Source organism: Chiloscyllium plagiosum, chromosome 27 (genome assembly GCF_004010195.1).
Source record: "Chiloscyllium plagiosum isolate BGI_BamShark_2017 chromosome 27, ASM401019v2, whole genome shotgun sequence".
Lineage (NCBI taxonomy): Eukaryota > Metazoa > Chordata > Chondrichthyes > Orectolobiformes > Hemiscylliidae > Chiloscyllium > Chiloscyllium plagiosum.
This window is the reverse complement of record NC_057736.1, coordinates 45935680-45955887: the sequence shown is the minus strand read 5'-3', so window position 1 is coordinate 45955887 and position 20208 is coordinate 45935680. Positions and strand designations below refer to the sequence as shown.

Genomic DNA, 20208 nt, shown 5'->3' with positions numbered 1-20208 from the left:
TCCAACAAAAGATGTTAAGCTAACTTGCCTATACTTACCTGTTTACTGTCTACTTCTCTTTATAAATAAAAATACTGCATTGGTAGTTTTCCAATCCTATGGCACATTTCCAGAATCTAAGAATTCTTGGCAGATTCCTACCAGTGCATCCACTATCTCTGTATCTACTTCCTTTAATATTCTAAGATGTATCCAGTCAGTCCAAGGGACTTATTGGTCTTTAGGCCACCATTGGTTTTCCTTGTAATAACTATTGTGTTTAGTTCCTCTCCTTTTGCCTTTTGATTACTCTGTATATTTTGGAATGCTATTAGTGTCTCTATGGTGAAGAGTGACGTATTTATTTAACTCCTCTGTCATTTCCTCATTCCCTATCCTTATTTCCCCAGCCTCATTTCCTAAGGGACCCATGTTCATTTTACCTTTTATCTTCCTCTTTATAAATTTGAAGAAGCTCTTTATATTCATTGCAAGTTTACGCTCAAAACCTTTATTTTCTCACTATTATTATTCAGGTCATCTTTTACTTTTTAAAAAAATATTCTCAGTTCTCTGGCTTACCACTAATTTTTGCCAAATTGAATTTTTTTTTTCTTTCAATTAGATGCTACCCTTAGCCACCCTGGTCAGCCATGATTGGCTTATCCCCTTTCTAGAATCCTCCTACCTCACTGGAATATATCTTTGTTGTGAGCCATGAACTATTTTCTTAAAAGTCTGCCAGTGTTCCTCAACCGTCCTTGCTGTTAACTCCTTTGGTCATTCCACTCCAGCCAGCTCAGTCCTCATTACTTTGTAAATTCTACCACATTATCGTAACTGTTTCATAGGAGATCTTTTCTTCTGAGATCATTTATTATACCTGCCTCATTACACATCACCAGATCCAAAATACCCTGATTCCTGGTTCGATCCACAATGCATTGTTCTCAAAACTGTCCTGTGTACACTTCTTATGAAGTTTTCATCATGCCTCCCTCTGTCAATCTGACTATTCCAATCTACATATGGATTAAAGTCACTCATGGTTAATTCATTGCCTCGGTTACATGCTCTCATTATCTCCTGATTTATTTTCAGTCCCACCTTGTAGCCATTGTTAGGGGACCTATAGACAATTCTGATCAGGTCTTCTTCCACTTTCTTACTTCCACCCATAGGGTTTCTACAGCTTCTAATCTGAGATTGCTGCCAAACATAGTTTTGGATGAAATATCCTAGGATACTCACCTTTTGCCTATCTCTGTTGAAGTTAAAAGAAAGACTGTTAAGCTGTCTGTGTGGAGTTTGCACATTCTCCCCGTGTCTGCGTGGGTTTCCTCCAGGTGCTCCGGTTTCCTCCCACAGTCCTAAGATGTGCAGGTCAGGTGAATTGACCATGCTAAATTGCCTAGGTGCATTAGTCAGGGGTGAATGTAGAGGGATGGGTCAGGGTAGGTTGCTCTTCAGAGGGTCGGTGTGGACTTGTTGGGCCGAAGGGCCTGTTTCCACGCTGTAGTGAATCTGAATCTAATCTAATAACGGATGGGGTAATAACAATATTGAGAAAAGATGTTGGCTCAGAAAACCATGAAGTAGAAACTGTTTGGGTGGAAGGGCTGAAATGTCATTTTGCACTTTCCTGCATTAAATGTCATGTACTAACTGTCTGCCCATACCACCAACTTCACAATGTCCTTTTGGGATGGAACTGATGGAAGTAATTTATCCGCCTCCTTGCATTAGTTGTAGTTACAGTATAAATCAGCAGATTAGAGTTGCATGTAATAAGGATAACAGAGTCATCATGGGAATTTAACCTCCATGTAGACTGGGCAAACCAAATTTGCATTAATAGCTTGAGGAGAGATTTATGGAATATTTACAGGCTAGCTTTTTTAGATCACTTAGGAACAGGTTGAGATTTTATATCAGGTATTGTGCAATGAGCAATGATTATTGAAGATCCTTTTTGCATAGGGGCCTCCAGGAAAGAGTGACAATAATAGGATAGAATCTTATACTAAGTTTGAAAGTGGTTATCTTAAGTCTAAACAACTATCGTGTGTATCAAGGACAAGTTCGCTCATCTAGATTGAGAAACTGTATTGAAGGACGAGGGGACTGAATGTAACCTTTCCAGGTTTGGGGGCAATACAGAGTCAGTGGTAAGGAGGATCCAAAGGCTGCAGTGGAATATTGGCATGTTGGTGAGTGGATCAGAACATGTTGGAGGGAATAAAATGTGGGCAAAATGTGAAATCATCCACTTTCGTAAGGAAAATAAAGAAGCAGAATATTTTTTGAGCAGTTGGGAACTGGGAAATGTCAGTATTCAGGGGGAATCTGGGTGTCCTTGGACACAAATCACAAAGCTAACATTCAGGTGTAGCGAGCAATTAAGGAGGCAGATGAGATATTTGTCACAAAGGGAGAAGAAGTCTTCCAACAATTGTGCAGGGCTTTGGTGAGGTTTCACCTGCAGTATTAAATTCAGTTTTGTTCCCTTTATGCAAAGATATATTTGCCCCAGGTAGTGCGACAAAACTCTACTAGACTGGTTCCTGGGAAAAGGGGACTGTACTGTGAGGGCAGTTCTATCAGATGAGGTCAAAATTACATATAATGTAAAAGAGTGTGAGGAATGTAATTGAAACAGATATCATTCTGAAGTGCACTCTCAGGGTGGACACTGAGGAGAAGTCTGCCCTGGCTGGAGAATGGAGAATACAGGGTCTCGGTTTCAGGATAAGGGACCGATCATTTAAAGCTGAGAAGAAGAGACATTTCTTCATTTAAAGGTTACGAATCTTTGACATTTTCTATCATAGTGGATTTTTGGATATTCATTCACTGAGAAAATTTAAGACTGAGTTTAATATTGTTTTGATTGCTAAGGGAATCAAGAGATCTGGGGATAGTGTGGAAATGGGAAGAGTGTGTGAATAGGGATAGTGTGGGAATGGGGAAAGGGCAGAAATGGGGATAGTGCAGGAATACTGAATGTGGGAATGGAGATAGCATAGGTGAATGAGCTTAGTGCGGAAAAGTTAGGATAAATCTGGATCATGATCTCATTGAGGCCAAACAGCCTCACTCCAGCTCCTATTCCTTTATGTTCATACTGGAAGATTTTAACAGACTCCAGCAATGGCTTTGCAGGGGCAACAAAAATTCCCAAGTGTCCTTTACTCCCAGACTTGTCTGTAAATCTCTGAAGGGCAGAGGAGTCCTGAGTGACCGCATGCTCTTGTCCTCATTGAGGTTCTTCCATTGTCAGTCAGTGGTCTCTTCAGGGCCACCTCCCATTCAGCTTCATTTTTGAGGCTGGTAGAAAGCCTCCACTTATCCCATTCCAGGCCCCCCACCTAAATCTTGCCCTATGCCCCAGTTGCTCCCTCACTCTCCTCCCCAACTCCAGCAACTCAATCAAGACTTGCACTGTCCTGTATCCTGCTCAACCCCACTCCCCAGGTCTCCCCTTCCTTCTCCATCACAAGAGAATCTACGCTAACTCCCGTCCTGCTCTGTGACTCCCTGTAGTTCAGCAGTGTCCACTAATCACGATCCAATTAACCAGTTTTCTGTTGAGTGACGGGTGGATTCCCTATCTTTAGCAAGAAACACTTGTTAAAGTTTTAAATAGCTGTGAGGCAACTGATGTCGGCAGGAGTGCATTGCCTAGCAACTCCTTTAATAGTGGGACAAGAAATCCTACCACCCATTAAATTCCAGTATGTGTTGTAATGGCACCTCCAGCAGTAGGTTGGGAGGGAGGGCAGAAGTCAAGCAACCAGGTGGACTATCTCTGAAAGAAAATATGTGGCTCTTGATCTGAAATAACCCTCCATATGAGAGAGAGAGAGAGAGAGATATACAGACATAGAATTCCATCAATCAGATGTTGACAACAGAATTATTTCCATGTAAATACTCTATTTTCTCAGTTTAACCTTAATTTCCTTTCATGCTTGTAAAAACTTGATGCCAGTGGAATAAAGAAGCCCTGCTTCAAGATCTTCAGGTTGTTTATGTGCTGAAATTTCATGTCATGTCAGTATGGAAAATGTTGTGTGTGTTCCGGTGAGTGTAAGTTTGTATGAGTGTTTGCTTGTGTGCATAATCCCTCACCCTTGTATGCCTCGTGCCATGTGCTGTGAACAGGAATGAATATGTTTAACATCACTATCTCCACTCACTGTTACAGGGTGAACCAGGCGTAGCAGGACCACCTGGAAATACAGGCCGGCCAGGCTTTGAGGCAAGTTTGAGAATTTTTAAAATTGCTTATGTAGCTCTGAAACTTGATTTTTCAAACATCTACTACATCCCCCCCCACCACCCAACAATATAGACGGTTTTATTCGAGCCCTGTGTGGGGGTTCTGGGGACCCATTGCCAATTTTGCTCCCAATTTATATAATGAAGCAGGTTCACTGCGTAGCCTTTCAAACCTCAGTTGAAAATTGCATCATCGACTTGGAAGCTGAGGTTCCCTTGATCCTATACACTTGTGAGATATTGGCTGCACTCCTCTCTCTCTCTCTCTCTCCGAAGCATCCAGATTTGTATTGCTCCATTATTATTGGCCTGGGCTGTCATTGTCACACAGTCCTTAGACCTCCTCCATCCCCTGCTTATGTTACTCAGTGTCAGATTGTGTTTGATCATTGCCCTATAAAGTAGTATGGGATGCTTCACTGCAGTAAAGGTACAAGATACAAGAACATTGGATCATTCCTCTCTCCCATCAACTTCCAGGATGGCTTTGAAGTGGACAAGCGCTGAAGTGGGAACGCTGAGCCACAGAACGGTTACAGCTCTGAAGGAGGTCATGTGGCTATCTCACTGAAGGAACAATTCACCACGTGCCACTCGCCCACATTCTCAGTGTGCACATTCCTCCTTCCCAGATAATAATCCGATTCACTCTTGAGCTCTTCAATTAAAGGTGCTCGTTGGATAAAAGATTTCACTTCCTGTCGCCATCCCTCTTTTACCAATCACCTGAAATCTGTTTCTCAGTCCCTCCGCCAATAGGAACACAATTTGGCACCAAGCAACATAAAGTGGGATTGGAACGGGGAAGAAGGAGATTTTGAGGAGCTTGTCAGTAGAAGTAAGGGAGGAAGAGAGGTGGTGTGGTTTAAGGAGGGAATTCCAGAGCCAGGGCCCAGGTCAATAGTGATAGAGTATTACAAATCTGGATGCTTGAGAGTTTAGAGCACAGCCAGTATCCTATACAAGTTTAGGATAACCTCTTTAGCAACTGGAGTAGGCCGTTCTGCCCCTCCAGTCTGCTCCTGCATTCAATAAGATCATAGCTGATCTCTGGCTTAATTCCATATACCTGCCTTGGGCCCATATACCATGATACCCTTGATTAATAAAAATTTGTCAATCTCAGATTTACATTTCGTAATTGAATTAGCATCAACCATCATTTGAGGAAGAGATTTCCAAACCTCAATTCATCTTAGCATATAGCAGTCCTTTCTAACATCTTTTCTTAATGGCCTGACCCCAATTCTTAGATCGTGTCCCTGGTTGTAGAATCTTCAACCAGTGGAAATAGTTTATCTTTATTTACGCCATCTGTCCCAGTTAATATCCTGAAACCTTTCTAATTCGAGAGAATTAAGGCCTAATTTGTCGAGTGTCTTTTTGCTTTTGTTGTCGATGCCCTTACTGATACTTGAACAGTGTGATTTTTTTTTAACCAATCTCTCAACTTGCTTTGTCACCTTCATTGACTTATGCACATACACACCCAGCTCCCTTTGCTCCTACATCCTTTCAAAAATTGTATCCTTTCCTTTTTATTTTCTCTCTTTGTTCTTCCTGCAAAAGTGAATCACTTCACACAACACTTTGCATTAAGTTTCATCTGTCTTCCCACTCTACCAATCTGTTGATGTGCTTTCAAGGCTCGACACTCCTCCTCACAGTTCACAATGTTTCCAAGTTTTAATACCCTTCACAGGTTTTGAAATGGTGTGCTGTACCCCAACGTCTAGGACATTAGCATAAAGTAAGAAAAGCAGGGATCCTAACAATGACTCCTGGGAACCTCCACAATAAACCTTCCTCCAGTCGAAAAGAAACTTGCAGTAACCCACAACTGGGTTTCCTGTCACTCTGACAGCTTTGTGTTCACGTTGCGACTGTCCCTTTAGTCCGTGAGTTCTAACATTATTCCCCAGACTGCAATGTGGCACTTTATTGAATGTACACTGGAAGTGCATGCACACAACATCAATAGCATTACCATCATCAACCTCTCCATTAGCTCATAAATTCATGCTGCTTTTTCTTGGTTAATGAGCATTTACCCAACTATTAATTTTGTTCCAAACTATCATTTCTCCCCAAGTTTCTCATTATTTGAATGTAAGTATTTACCATTCTTGAATCATCTAACAACACCCGGAATCTGAGGAAGACCAGAAAATAATGGCCAATGTCTCTCTAGTGCCCACCCATGTGCCAGTTGTACCTGTCTCTTTGTGGGCTATGTGGAATATTCCTTGATCAGGTTCTACTTGAGCCCCCTCCCACATGCCTCTCTACAGTCCATCCTACCTATTTCCACCTTTCTGTCCTAGAAACCCAAAATTGTTATTGTGCAGAGAGGGGCTCTAAGGGGCTCCCAGCATCTTGGCACAGTTCTCCAAATTCACATCATGATTTAATACCAATCTTCTGCCTTTCTCCCATCTCTTGAACATTGTTTCTATTTAAATTACCATCCAATGTCCTCTTCAAAGCCTCAATTGAACTTGCTTCCGCCCCGTGTTTCCAGGCTGTCAATTCTATGCCCTAACTACCTGCTGTCTGAAAAAGATATTTCACAGTGGCTCAGTGGTCAGCACTGCTGCCTCACAACACCAGGGTCCCAGGTTCAATTCTGGCCTCAGGTGACTCTGTGTGGAGTTTGTACATTCTCCCCGTGTCTGCGTAGGTTTCCTCCCACAGTCCAAAGATGTGCAGGACAGGTGGATTGGCCATGCTAAATTGCCCATAGTGGTAAGTGCATTAGTCAGAGGGAAATAGGTCCAGATGGGTTACTCTTCGGCGGGTCGGTGTGGACTTGTTGGGCCGAAGGGCCTGTTTCCACACTGTAGGGAATCTAAAAACAATTTACTTCTTTTGAAAATCACTTTCAGCTTAACGATTTCTCCCTAATTACCATATCCATGCCCCACATTATCCTGAAAACACTATTCAATCTCCTCTAAGCATTCTTCTTTCCGAGGAGCACAATCTCAACCTTTCCAAACTATCCTCACAACTGAGGATTCTAATCCCCGGAACCATCTTATAAAACTCTTCTCATTTTTACCTTTGTCTCTTCCTGCCTTAATCTCTCTGCCTCCATTTCTGAGGATAGGCTCTCCACCAATATCCATTACAATCACACTGACTCCCACAATTACCTCAACTGTACCTTTTCATGCCCTATTATCTGCAAAGATTCCTTTGCATTCCATTCTCCCAGTTTCTCCATCTCCATTGTATCTGTTCTGATTATGTGATTGATAGAGCCTTCAACTGGGTCTGACCCATCTCCCACTCTTCTGCCCTCACCCCTTCGCTCCTTACCAGAACAACAGTAGGCTTGCCCTTGGTCTCACCTTCTACCCAATTGTCTCCTTATTCAAAGGATCACCTTCCACCAATTTCCCCTCCTCCAGCAGCACACCACCGTAAAATACATCTTGCCCTCCCCTCCACTCCACTTTCAGCATTCCATAGGGACTCTTCCCTCCATGACACACTAGTCCACTCCTCTATGACTCCCAACACCTCCCCAATCCACATGATACCTTGCAATTCAATCGCAGAAGATGGAACACATGCACAATCACCTCCTTCCTCCTCACTATGCAAGAGCCAAACATACCTTCCAAGTGAAGCAGCATTTCACTTATACTTCTTTCAATCTAGTGAAATTGCTCACCATGCAGTTCACTGTGTACATTGGTGAGACTACACCAAACAGACTGGGTAACCGCTTTCTGGAACACCTCCATTCTGTCTGTAGGAGTGACCCTGACCTCCCAGTTACTTGTCATTTCAGTAACCCACCTTGCTCTCATGTTGACATTTCTGTCCTGGGCCTGCTACAATGTTCCTATGAAGCACCTCACAAGCTCAAGGAATGACACTTCGTTTTCCAGTTCAGCACCTGACAGTCTCAGAGACTCAATACTAAATTCCACAACTTCAAAAAATGAGAACCGCCCTCTATTTTGATAACATATTCCCATGCCCTGGTGTTTTATTTGGGACCAGTGTTAGTGTCCTGGATTTGCTCTCAGCAAGGGTGACCTATTTTCTATCATTAAAACCTACCATTAACACCTATTGTGCATCTATATCCCTCTTCGAATCCTGTTAGCATTCATTTTGTCTTTCACTCTTGGCACCATCACCATCTGTTCCACTCACTTCTCCTCCCACTTTGTCAATACTTATAAAAACCATCATTTCTAGATGCCTGTTCCAAAAAACATTCTTATCAGTTTCTTAACACTAATGCTGTTTCTCTCTGCACGGATATTGCCAGACCTGCTAAGATTCTCCAGCACTTTGTGTTTTTACATCCGACTGTATTGATGCCAGCTTTCCAGTTAATTATGTTTTATTCTGGATTGTTCCTTGTCCTTTTCCATAGCCACCATAAACCTTATGATACGGTGATCAATGTCTCCCTAATCAGTCCTTTGTTGTATTTTATTTGTCCAAATCTTTTCTGAAAGGAGATTGGATTGAAAGGGCTGAGCAACTAACTCAAACAAGGCGGGAGTGTTTATGACACAGGTAGTGATACTGATTGTTGCTGGACCGGTGGAAATGGACCTTGGATCCAGATCGCAGATGAGTGAATGTGTGGATTGTGTTTGTTTGCAGGGAGAGCCTGGTCCACCAGGACCTGTTGGACCTCCAGGGCTTCCTGGGCATGTGGTGAGTATCATTAAAAACCAGCTCAGTGTCATGTTTCATTCACGGTTTCCTGAGGTCCACAGAGTTCCTGTTTCTCCATGTGAGATTCTCCAGGAGCTTCCCAGGAGACTGGAGATTTCCAGCAGAGTTACAGAGTACAAGACCCACGAAGCACACTTTGCATGGACCCGAATCTCCTCTGTGTCAATCTCACCATCAATAGATGTGAAAGATCCCCAACTGCAGCCTCCAACTCCAGGGGCTGGGCTCACTTCCTGGAAACACCAGGCCTACAAGGAGAGTTCAGGCCCAAGCTGGAGCTCAGTAAGACAGGACAGATTGGGGCCCATTGGGCTGACGGTACGGCATCCTGTCATCACTGATCCAACATGCCTGACAACACGGTTACTGTATGTGGGATTCACTCATATGTATTCACTACTTGGTCAGCTCCACTGATTTCTGAAAGTCAGATAGTTGCATTTCCTTGAACCTGGCAGCACCAGAGGCAGTCACTTCAGCCATTATGCCTGTTGCATCTCTCTAAATCTAAGTGTTCCTGCAATCATTCCTTCAAATATTTGTCCAGTCTCTGGAAATTCATCATTGAATCTGCTACCATTAAACTCTACATTTGAGATTACATCAGCAATAAGCAGCCAAACAGAAACCCAGGAACCTCCCAAGTCACCCTGTTGATGTGTGGGTATGGGGCAGGGGTGGGAGCATGGGAGGTGGTAGGGGATTGCAGGCAAAATATCCCCATGCAGTTGACATCCCGCCCCACTCCTCTTTTCCCCCACACTGAGCCCAGCAGAGTCTCAGAGGAATGAGTCTTTAACAATCCATGCTGCAAATTACCCCTCTCCAGGTCTGGGCTCAGGCCTGGACACTGTCTGACTCTGCAAAGTGCTAGAGCTGTCAGGATATTGTTCAGGTAGCTATCTGGCAGCTCTCTGTATGAGCACAGCAGCTGACCCTCTGAAGGCTCCAACTAATTCATTCCTGTCTTTGACCGTGTTTTCTCAATCTCAGGGTGCAGCTGGTGTTCCAGGATCTCCGGGCCCTGCAGGACCCCCAGGAGTGGTGAGTCAAAATATTGATCTCTTCTCTCTCTCTCTCTCTCTCTGTTACATTCTCTCTCCCTTTATCTCTGTTACACCGTAACCGACAGCACAGCTCCCTCTCACCATTCCCTCTCCCTTCCTTTATCTCTGTTACACTAATACTGCTCCCTCTCTCCCTTTCAACCATTCTCTTTCCCTTTCTCTATCTGTTACACTGTTACTGACAAGACAGCTCCCTTTCCTCTTACCGTTCTCTCTCACTTTCTCTATCTCTGATGTACTGTTACTGACAGCTCCCTATCACATGCATTCTGTCCCTCTCTCACTGTCACTGTCACCCTCTGTCTGTTACACATGGTGATTGTGCAGCTTCCTTCCCTCCATTGATGTCTCTCTCTCTCATTACTGTCAGTACAATTCTCTCTCTTCCTCCCATATTATCTCTCTCTCTCATGTTCTATTATAACGTTATTGACATTGTAGCTCTCTCTCTCTCTCTGTCTCTCCCCATATCCTCTCCCTCACTCTCTCTTACACCATTACTGACAGTGCCATCTCTCTTTCTATCTTAACATTCTTTCTGTTTCATTACATGATCACTGACAGCAAAGCTCCCTCCCCTATCTCTGTGAAACCATCACAGACAGTGCACCTCTCTCTCTCTCTCTCTAGTCACTACTAACAGTACAGTTCCCTCCCTTTCTCTCACTTTCACACATTCTCTCTCCCTCTCAGTTAAACCAACCCTGACAGTACAGCTGTCAACCTCCCTCTTTCTCGCTCTCTCACATTCTCTTTCCCTCTCTATTAAACCATTTCTGACAGTGCCACTCCCCTTCTCTCACTCTCTCACATTTTCTCCCTGTCATTTAAACCATCACTGACAGTACAGCTCCCTGCCTCTCTTTCTCGCTTTCCCACATTAACTGTCTCTCTCCCCCTCGCTCGATTCAACAATCTCTGACAGCGCTGCTCCCTCTTTCTCTCTTTCTCACGCTCTCTCATTCATATTCTCTCTCTCTCTCTCTCTCTGTTAAACTATCACTGACAGTGCAGCTGTTTCTATCTTTCTGTTTTTATCATGGCCTCTACACTGTCTTTGTCACCATGCCAACCTGCATAATTGTAAATTCAGTGTTAGATTCTGCGCTCAGTTTAAGATTCCTCCGGTAACTGACTGTTTTTCCCTGATTGGCTATATTTAGGGAACAAAGGGTGATCGTGGAACGTCTGGAGAAAGAGGTCTCCCTGGATTGGTGGGCCCCCCTGGCCCGCCTGGAGCTCCTGGGTTGATGGTAGGTTCCCAGGTTTCGGTGTCTGTCTGCATGGTCACTGGTGACTCAGCCTGTCCAGGTAATCAGGTGGCTGCTGTGATACGCGGGGTGAAATACTGTTCAGCTTTGACTGTGTTGTCAATTCTCTTGTCGTCTAATGCGGGCTGTGTCCTCCTGGTTTAAAAAGCCTCAGAAAGCTCAGCTTTTATAGCCAAGAGATATGTATGGGAAGCACTCTCAGTTCACTGTGAACATGAGCACATTGAAATTGTAAATGAAAATAGAAGGGTATTAAATGGTTCACTTTGAATAGAGTCATCTTTCAGATACTGGGGGACCGATAATGTTCTGGGGACTTGGGTTCGAAACCTGCCATGGCAGATGGTGGAATTTGAATCCAGTAAAATCTGGAATTAAGAGTCTAATGAGGGCTGGCCGTGAATCCATTGTCGATAGTCGGGAAAACCCGTTTAGCTCGCTACTATCCTTGAGGGAAGGAAGCTGGTATCTTTGACTGTTACTCCAGACCCACAGCAATATGCTTTACTCTTAATTGCCCTCTGGGCGGTGAAGTTTGGGCAATAAATGCTGGTCTAGCTAGTGACGCTCACGTCTCCTGAATGAACAAAAAAGAAAGAAAACATTTTGGCCTGGCTCAGGGCTGGTGTTATTTGCAGTTACCAGACTTCACAATGAGTTCTCATTTATGTTTATCCTCAGGATGTGGGTGTCATTGGCGACACTGGCATTTATTGGCCATTATGTATCACCAACAATTGCGTGGCTTACCCATTCACTCAGAGGGCTATGAAGACTCACCACATTGCTATGGGTCTGGAGTCTCCTCTTCCTCTGTGTGTCCCTCAAGATGTGGGGGGTTGCTTACCTCAGAGTACAGTCCATGACAGGACCCTGCAGCTGGAGCCTTTTATCATGGTAACCACACATGGGTAACCACACCAGGAACCCCTCCCAGTCTGCCTGCCTTCTAGAGGCCTATTGAAAGGATTTGCAGGTTCTCAGACAACCCATATGGCCTGGTACCATCCTTGGCCATCCAATCCAAGGCTGGGGCATGAACCGGAGCTTCTGGTTTAGAGGCAGGGACGCTATCCACTGCATCTCCAATGCTGTTGATCCGGAGTCACACGGAGACCAGAACAGGTAAGGAGAGTAAACTTCCTTAAAAGGCATTTAGGAGCCGAATGGAATTTTAGAATAAATCCAATGGAGTTAACACCATCATGAATAGATTAAATTATTCCCACCTTCCTGAAGAAAATTACAATAAGGCACCAGATTCCAAGTCCATTACCATTGTACCCCCATTCCAGTTCAGCTGATCACTCAATGTACCAGACAGACCACAGAATGTGGCCTTGTAGAGTTAGGGAGGGGGTGCCACAGAGCAGCTGAGAAAGCCATTGTCGAAGGAAACATGATGATCACCACTACTTCTAAGTAAGTAAATCACTACAGACTTCTGCACAATAGCTGGGCGGTTCAAAACCCGTCTTGTGTGGGTTTGGTCAGGGAGCATGAGGCTGTGGAATTGGTCTCCAGTAATCAGTCTGCACTGGTTTGAAATTAAGCCCATCAGGTAACTTGGCCAAACTCGGAGAGAATGTTCTGGATGAAGCTGAAAGAGCAATGTTCAAGATTGAACCTTCAAACCTCTAGCCATACCTAACCGCTGTCTACATTCTTATATTTCTTTAGGGAGAGCCAGGTCAGGATGGTTCTGTAGGAAAAGAGGTAAGATGGGACATTAATTGCATCTGTTATATGTGTGTGCTGATCTCAGGCAAACATGAATTGCTTTATGATGTCGGGACAATGGAGAGTTTTAAAGGCATTTTCATGTACTCATAATATGATTAAAAGAGTCTGGACAATCTGTAATATTTCAGAAAATCAGGTAGTGAAGAATAAAACTGGAGTCGAGAGTGTGGTGCTGGAAAAGCACAGCAGGTCAGGCAGCATCTGAAGAGCAGAAGAATCGATGTTTCAGGCATCAGGAATTCCTGCTCCTCAGAGGCTGCCTGACCTGCTGTGCTTTTCCAGCACCACACACTCAATTCTGATCTCCAGCGTCTGCAGTCCTCACTGTCTCCGAGGATAAAACTGGAGCCAATCTTTCCATACTTATTCTTGCATTTACTTACAGAGAGATACACATCACAAACCCTGACCTCACAACTCAACAACATTTCAGTTTGTTCTTGGTACAAATTAATGCCCATCCCCCAGTTACAGCTAAATACAATTCACGCTCCTCTTATAAAGGAAATTTTAGACTTTGAGTTTAAACTTTGTATTCCAGTGAAATGCCCTTCCTCTGATTAGACTCATTCCCTCCACAAATCACCAGGATATTAGAAATCTTCCCTATACCATAAGACATAGGGGTGGAAGTAAGGCCATTCGGCCCATCGAGTCCACTCCGCCATTCTATCATGGCTGATGGGCATTTCAACTCCACTTACCCGCATTTTCCCCGTAGCCCTTAATTTCTTGTGACATCAAGAATTTATCAATCTAAATCAAGAATTTATCAGTCTATACCTGGACATAGCTGGGAGCTGGGAGTAACCATCCCTCCAGGAGAAGCCCTGTTCTTCCTCTCTCATCATGAAAGGAAACAAATGCCAGATTTTAGCACCACTTTCCTTTCCTTCAGCCATTTTCTCCCTTTCCTGTCCAACCTCAACCAGTGGGCATTCTTCACACAAGTATGGGCCATCTGGATGAGCGGGCTGATCGACTACAGGGGTCATCATGGGTGCCCTCATCCAACCAGTACACACACTCATATTGCTCTCTGTGTTTGTCAGTTTTGTGTTCCATATACTGGATCTTTTTAAGCCTTCACCATCCAATCACAGTTATGGAATCGTAGACTGATGCAGCACAAGGAGATAATTCAGTTTATTCTACCCTGCTGATGCTTTGAAAAAGTTATCCAAATATCTATTCTCATGCTCTTTTCCCCGTTATCCTGCAAAGATTTCCCTTGCGAGTATTGATCCATTTCCCTTTGGAAGCTTGCTATTGAATATGTTTCACACTTCCTTCCCTACCTTTTGAAAAAGGGTAAAATGTTTGCAATTCTTCAATCCTCGGGCACTGAGTGGCATGGTGGCTCAGTGGTCAGCACTGTTTTCTCAAAGCTCCAGGGAGCCAGGTTGAATTTCACTCTCGGGCAATCGTCTTTGTGGAGTTTGCACACTCTCCTCGTGCCTGCTTGTGTTTCCTCCGAGTGTTCCGATATGTAAAATAGAGTGGATTAGTCCATAGTGTCCAGAGATGTGCAGGCTAGATGGGTTAGCCATGGGATTGCAGGAATAGGGTAGGGGATGGATCTAGGTGGGATGATCTTCAGAGAATCTGTGTTCACGTGATGAGCAAAATGGCCAGCTTCCACACTATAGGGACTCTGTGATTCTAGGAGATTAATAAGATTGTGACCAGATGCCCAGCAATTTCCATTAGTGGGTCCTATCCACAGCTCAGGATCTTTCTAATTTGAGGACTGACAAATTTTAAATAGTTACTTTATATCAAATCATTCAACTGAATATTGCTACTGCTTCCTTCTTTATTATTGCATAGAACAGTACAGTACAGGCCCTTCAGTCCTCGATGTTGTTTCGACCTTTTATCCTACTCTAAGGTCAAACTAACCTATATACCCTTCATTTTACTATCATCTATGTGTCTATCCAAGAGTCACTTAAGTGTCTCTAATGTATCTGACTCTACCACCACTGGCAGTGCATTCCACACACCCGCCATTCTCTGAGCAAAGAACCTACATCTGACATCTCCCCTAAACCTTCCTCCAATCACCTTAAAATTACGCCCCCCTCGTGAATGTCATTTCCACCTCGAGAAAAGGTCTCCAGCTATCCACCCTATCATCTTATCATCTCATATCTTGTGCACCTCAATCAAGTCACCTCTCACCCTTCTTTCATGCAATGAGAAAATCCCTAGCCCCCTCAACCTTCATAAGACATACCCTCTAGTCCAGGCAGCATCCTGGTAAATCTCCTCTGCACCCTCTCTAAAGCTTCCACATTCTTCCTATAATGAGGCAACCAGAACTGAACACAATGTTCCAAGTGTGGTCTAAACAGGGCCACAAAACCTCATGGCTCTTTAACATTAACAAAACAGCAGTTTCTTATTGTAGTAAATGTATGTGAGTATATATACAAAATTATCATTTGAAATTTGGATTTTAAATTAGAGGCAGACAGATTTTGGTTAGTTCTGTAAAGGTTTTTTTTTGGAAAGCTCAGAACGTAATTTGAAACAGTACTCTAAATATATCATTTCCAAAATGATGTGAATTCTGTCAATTGCCTGGACAGATACCTGGATAAAATCTTTATACTGCTGAGTTTATAGCAGAGAAAGCAGATCCAGTGCTGTTAGTTTAGCTTTCAACTTCAGTTAGAAGGGAGAACAGTTTTCTCCAAGCAGAAGAACTAACCCGGGGAGTCAGTCACCCCATGTTTTTAGTTCATGCAGCTTCAAAGCCCAGAGAATTTGTATCACAGTTGTTTGTATAGCAGTCTTTAAGTTTTTAGGATTTGGAGATGCAAGTGTTGGACTGGGGTGGACAGAGTTAAAAATCGCACAACACCAGATTATAGTCCAACAGGTTTAATTGGAAGCACTAGCTTTCGGAGCACCGCTCCTTCATCAGGTGGTTGTGGAGGACACAATTGTAAAACACAGAATTTATAGCAAAAGTTTACAGTGTGATGTAACTGAAAATATACATTGAAAAATACTTTGATTGTTTGTTAAGTCTCTCATCTGCACACACACACAAAACCCACACATGTACGTTTGTGGGGTAAATTTGTAGTTGCAGAGTTACATTGTACTTTGCTTAAAAACTGCATGAATCCATGTAAGACTCTGTTAACTCATTTTTTAGATTAGAATCAGTCTAAACAGTATGGCACAGACAGGGAACACACGGGGATAACACCTTCAACATCTTATCTGGCCTGACACCAATTGTTACAATTAACCTGAGAATGTAACTTTTTTTAAAAAAGTTATCTGATTTACATCTGAAAGAAGTGAAACTATCATGGTCATTCTAACAGATGAGAAACTTAAACTCAAGGTATTTTTCATTTATAATTTCATTTACATCACACTGTAAACTTTTGCTATAAATTCTGTATCTTACAATTGTGTCCTCCACAACCACCTGATGAAGGAGCGTCGCTCCGAAAGCTAGTGCTTCCAATTAAACCTGTTGGACTCTAACCTGGTGTTGTGTGATTTTTAACTAAAGTTTTTAGAGCTGAGAAAGTTTGACCATTAGCATGGTGAATGTTTCATGCCAGCGGATTGAGAAAGTAATCATAAAACCATCTCAAAAATGCAAGGACAAGAAACAGAGAGGAATGAGTTAGGTAGAAGATTGAAGAGTTGAGAGATAAGTAATAAATTGAATATCTGTAAAAGGATAGTGTGGGGAAGCAGGGTGAAACTTCAATTTGCTGTTTAAGGTCTTTCGAACTGTCTTATATTTTTAGCTTTTTATAATATGAAAGAAAACATATTTATGTTTAATTGTTAAAGAACGCCTACAGACTCATGTGAATATTGTTTCAGTGACTAATAACCACAGTAAACTGACTGAAAAATTAAACATTTGCTCTATCATGCCAAGTTTCCTACTGGGATCTGACTTGCCTAAAGGTACCATTAGCTGGGATCATAACAGTCAGTGCAGACAGAGACAAAGTGCTCATTTGGTAATGCAGCCAAAGACCCCCTTCGGTTCCTGATCAACCTCAGTCATCATTCATTACCTGTTATTGTTTGAACTGTAATCATCAAAATCATGTTGAAAGTCAAGTAAGACAGTGTGATAGCCCCAATGCTATTTACAATCTACAGCCAGTCGCTATTTGCTTTGTCAAAATCAACTGCCCTTTGGTGTGAGTATTAAATACTACCAAGATGGAAAACTCTTTGTTTTTGGCACAGAGGTGACTGAGGTTAAAGAGTTTTCCATCTTGGTAGTATTTAAAACTGACCACCCTAAATGTGCATGTGGCTGGTGAATAAGTACAGAGTCAGTGCCCACTCTGCACAAGATTTGCAGACCACTCTCAACCTTCTCAATTTTGCCGCCATGAAACGTGGTTCTGTCTTTTGTATCTTACCAAAGCCAAACTTGTTCGTCAACCCACACTTGGTCCACTAAATATTCCACCTCCCCTTTATAAGAAAGGTCTTTCTCAGAAATATGTGGAATGCTGCCAACTCTCTCAACAGGTACCATTGACAGGGACATCCAATGCTGCATCAGCTATGCCAGCTCAGTCTTCTACAGCCAACAGCAGAGAGTGTTTGATAATTCTGCCACTCTTGCACTTCTTTTCCCATTCACTATCCTTTCCTAATAGACAATAGATAGTAGGTGCAGGAGTAGGCCATTCTGCCCTTCGAGCCAGCACGACCAATCATTATGATCATGGCTGATTATTCGTCAATCAGTATCCTGTTCCTGCCTTATCCCCATAACCCTTGATTCCACTATCCTTAAGAGCTCTATCCAACACTTTCTTGAAAGTATCCAGAGACTTGGCCTCCACAGCCTTCTGGGGCAGAGCATTCCACACACCCACCACTCTCTGGGTGAAGAAGTTTCTCCTCATCTCTGTCCTAAATGGCCTACCCCTTATTTTTAAACTGTGTCCTCTGGTTCGGGACTCACCCATCAGCGGAAACACGCTTCCTGCCTCTAGAGTGTCCAATCCTTTAATAATCTTATACGTCTCAATCAGATCCCCTCTCATCCTTCTAAACTTAAGGGTATACAAGCCCAGTGGCTCCAATCTTTCAACATAAGATAGTTTCGCCATTCCGGGAATTGACCTCGTGAACCTACGCTGCTCTCCCTCAATAACCAAAATGTCTTTCCTCAAATTTGGAGACCAAAACTGCACACAATATCCCAGGTGCGGTCTCACCAGGGCCCTGTACAGCTGCAGAAGAACCTCTTTGCTTCTATACCTCTTGTTATGAAGGCCAGCATGCTATTAGCTTTCTTCACTGCCTGCTGTACCTGCATGCTTGCTTCCATTGACTGATGTACAAGAACACCTAGATCTCGTTGTACTGCCCCTTTACCTGACTTGACTCCATTTAGGTAGTAATTTGCCTTCCTGTTCTTGCCACCAAAGTGGATAACCACACATTTATCCACATTAAACTGCATCTGCCATGCATCTGTCCATTCAGCTAGCCTATCCAGGTCACCTTGTAATCTCCTAGCATCCTCCTCACATTTCACCCTGCCACCCAGCTTTGTATCATCAGCAAATTTGCTAATATTACTTTTAATACCTTCATCTATATCATTAATGTACATTGTAAAAAGCTGCGGTCCCAGCACTGATCCCTGCGGTACCCCACTGGTCACCGCCTGCCATTTCGAAATGGAGCCATTTATCACTACTCTTTGTTTCCTGTCAGCCAACCAATTTTCAATCCAAGTCAGTTCTTTGCTCTCAATACCATGCGCCCTAATTTTTCTCACTAACCTCCTATGTGGGACTTTATCAAAGGCTTTCTGAAAGTCCAGGTACACTACATCCACTGGATCTCCCTTGTCCATCTTCAGAGTTACATCCTCAAAAAATTCCAGAAGATTAGTCAAGCATGATTTCCCCTTCATAAATCCGTGCTGACTCTGTCCTATCCTGTTACTGGTATCCAGATGAATCATAATTTAGATTAGATTTAGATTAGATTACAGTGTGGAAACAGGCCCTTCAGGCCAACAAGTCCACACCGCCCCGCCGAAGCACAACCCACCCATACCCCTACATTTACCCCTTTCCTAACACTACAGACAATTTAGCATGGCCAATTCACCTGACCTGCACATTTTTGGACTGTGGGAGGAAACCGGAGCACCCCCACGCAGACACGGGGAGAACGTGCAAACTCCACACAGTCAGTTGCTTGAGGCGGGAATTGAACCCGGGTCTCTGGCGCTGTGAGGCAGCAGTGCTAACCGCTGTGCCACCGTGCCGCCCACAAATTTCATCCTTTATAATTTACTTTCATCTTTCATCTTTCCCACCATTGAGGTCAGACTAACTGGTCTATAATAACTTTTCGTCAGGAATAGGAAGTGTTCAATTCCTCTTGATTGAATTCGGCCTCTGTTATTGTTACTATATAATAGCTGCTGCTCTCCAACCATACTTGCCACACCCTAGCCATTTACATACATTTCAAACTGGACGCAAAACATTAACTCTATCGCTCTCTCCACAACTGCTGCGAAACCTGCTCAGAGTTTCCAGCATTTTGTTTTTAAATCAGTTTAAACCTGCCCCAAGTTTATTTTAAAAGATCCATTTTGAAACCTTGATCTCAATCAAATTTCACACCTGCCTCAAATTATTTTCACACTGAGATGGGACAATGCACAAACTCTCCCATTCCTGCTCCCTCAGCCTCCAGGCCTTAACTACAATTCCCATTATCGGTTTGCTATTTAATAATCACTGTCACATCAATGGTGAGGGAGCGAGCCTCTATTACAGGTGCGAGGAGAAAAGTCTTCCTCCTGTTGAGTGCTGGATTAGACCTGGCAGTCACTATAGCTGGCAACAGTGGGGCTGGGCAGTCACTTTCACCATCTCTGAGTTTAACGAATCCTGAGCTTGTTAAATCAAAGGAGGAGACCCCACTACCAGGGATATATTTCCCTCCCCTATCAGCGTTCCGAAAAGACCACTCCCTCCATGACTCCCTCGTCAGGTCCACACCCCCCACCAACCCAACCTCCACTCCCGGCACCTTCCCCTGCAACCGCAAGAAATGTAAAACTTGCGCCCACACCTCCCCCCTTACTTCCCTCCAAGGCCCCAAGGGATACTTCCATATCC

General features: G+C 43.4%; 1 protein-coding gene across 1 annotated transcript in view; it reads left to right on the top strand.

The window, feature by feature from the left end:
• Positions 1–20208, top strand: part of col16a1 (collagen, type XVI, alpha 1) — a 357671-nt gene that overhangs the window by 323397 nt on the left and 14066 nt on the right. The window contains exons 59-63 of the mRNA XM_043717133.1: positions 4187–4240; positions 8893–8946; positions 9961–10011; positions 11198–11287; positions 12986–13021. Coding sequence (XP_043573068.1) covers positions 4187–4240; positions 8893–8946; positions 9961–10011; positions 11198–11287; positions 12986–13021 — 285 coding nt within the window. The remainder of the gene's footprint in view (positions 1–4186; positions 4241–8892; positions 8947–9960; positions 10012–11197; positions 11288–12985; positions 13022–20208) is intronic.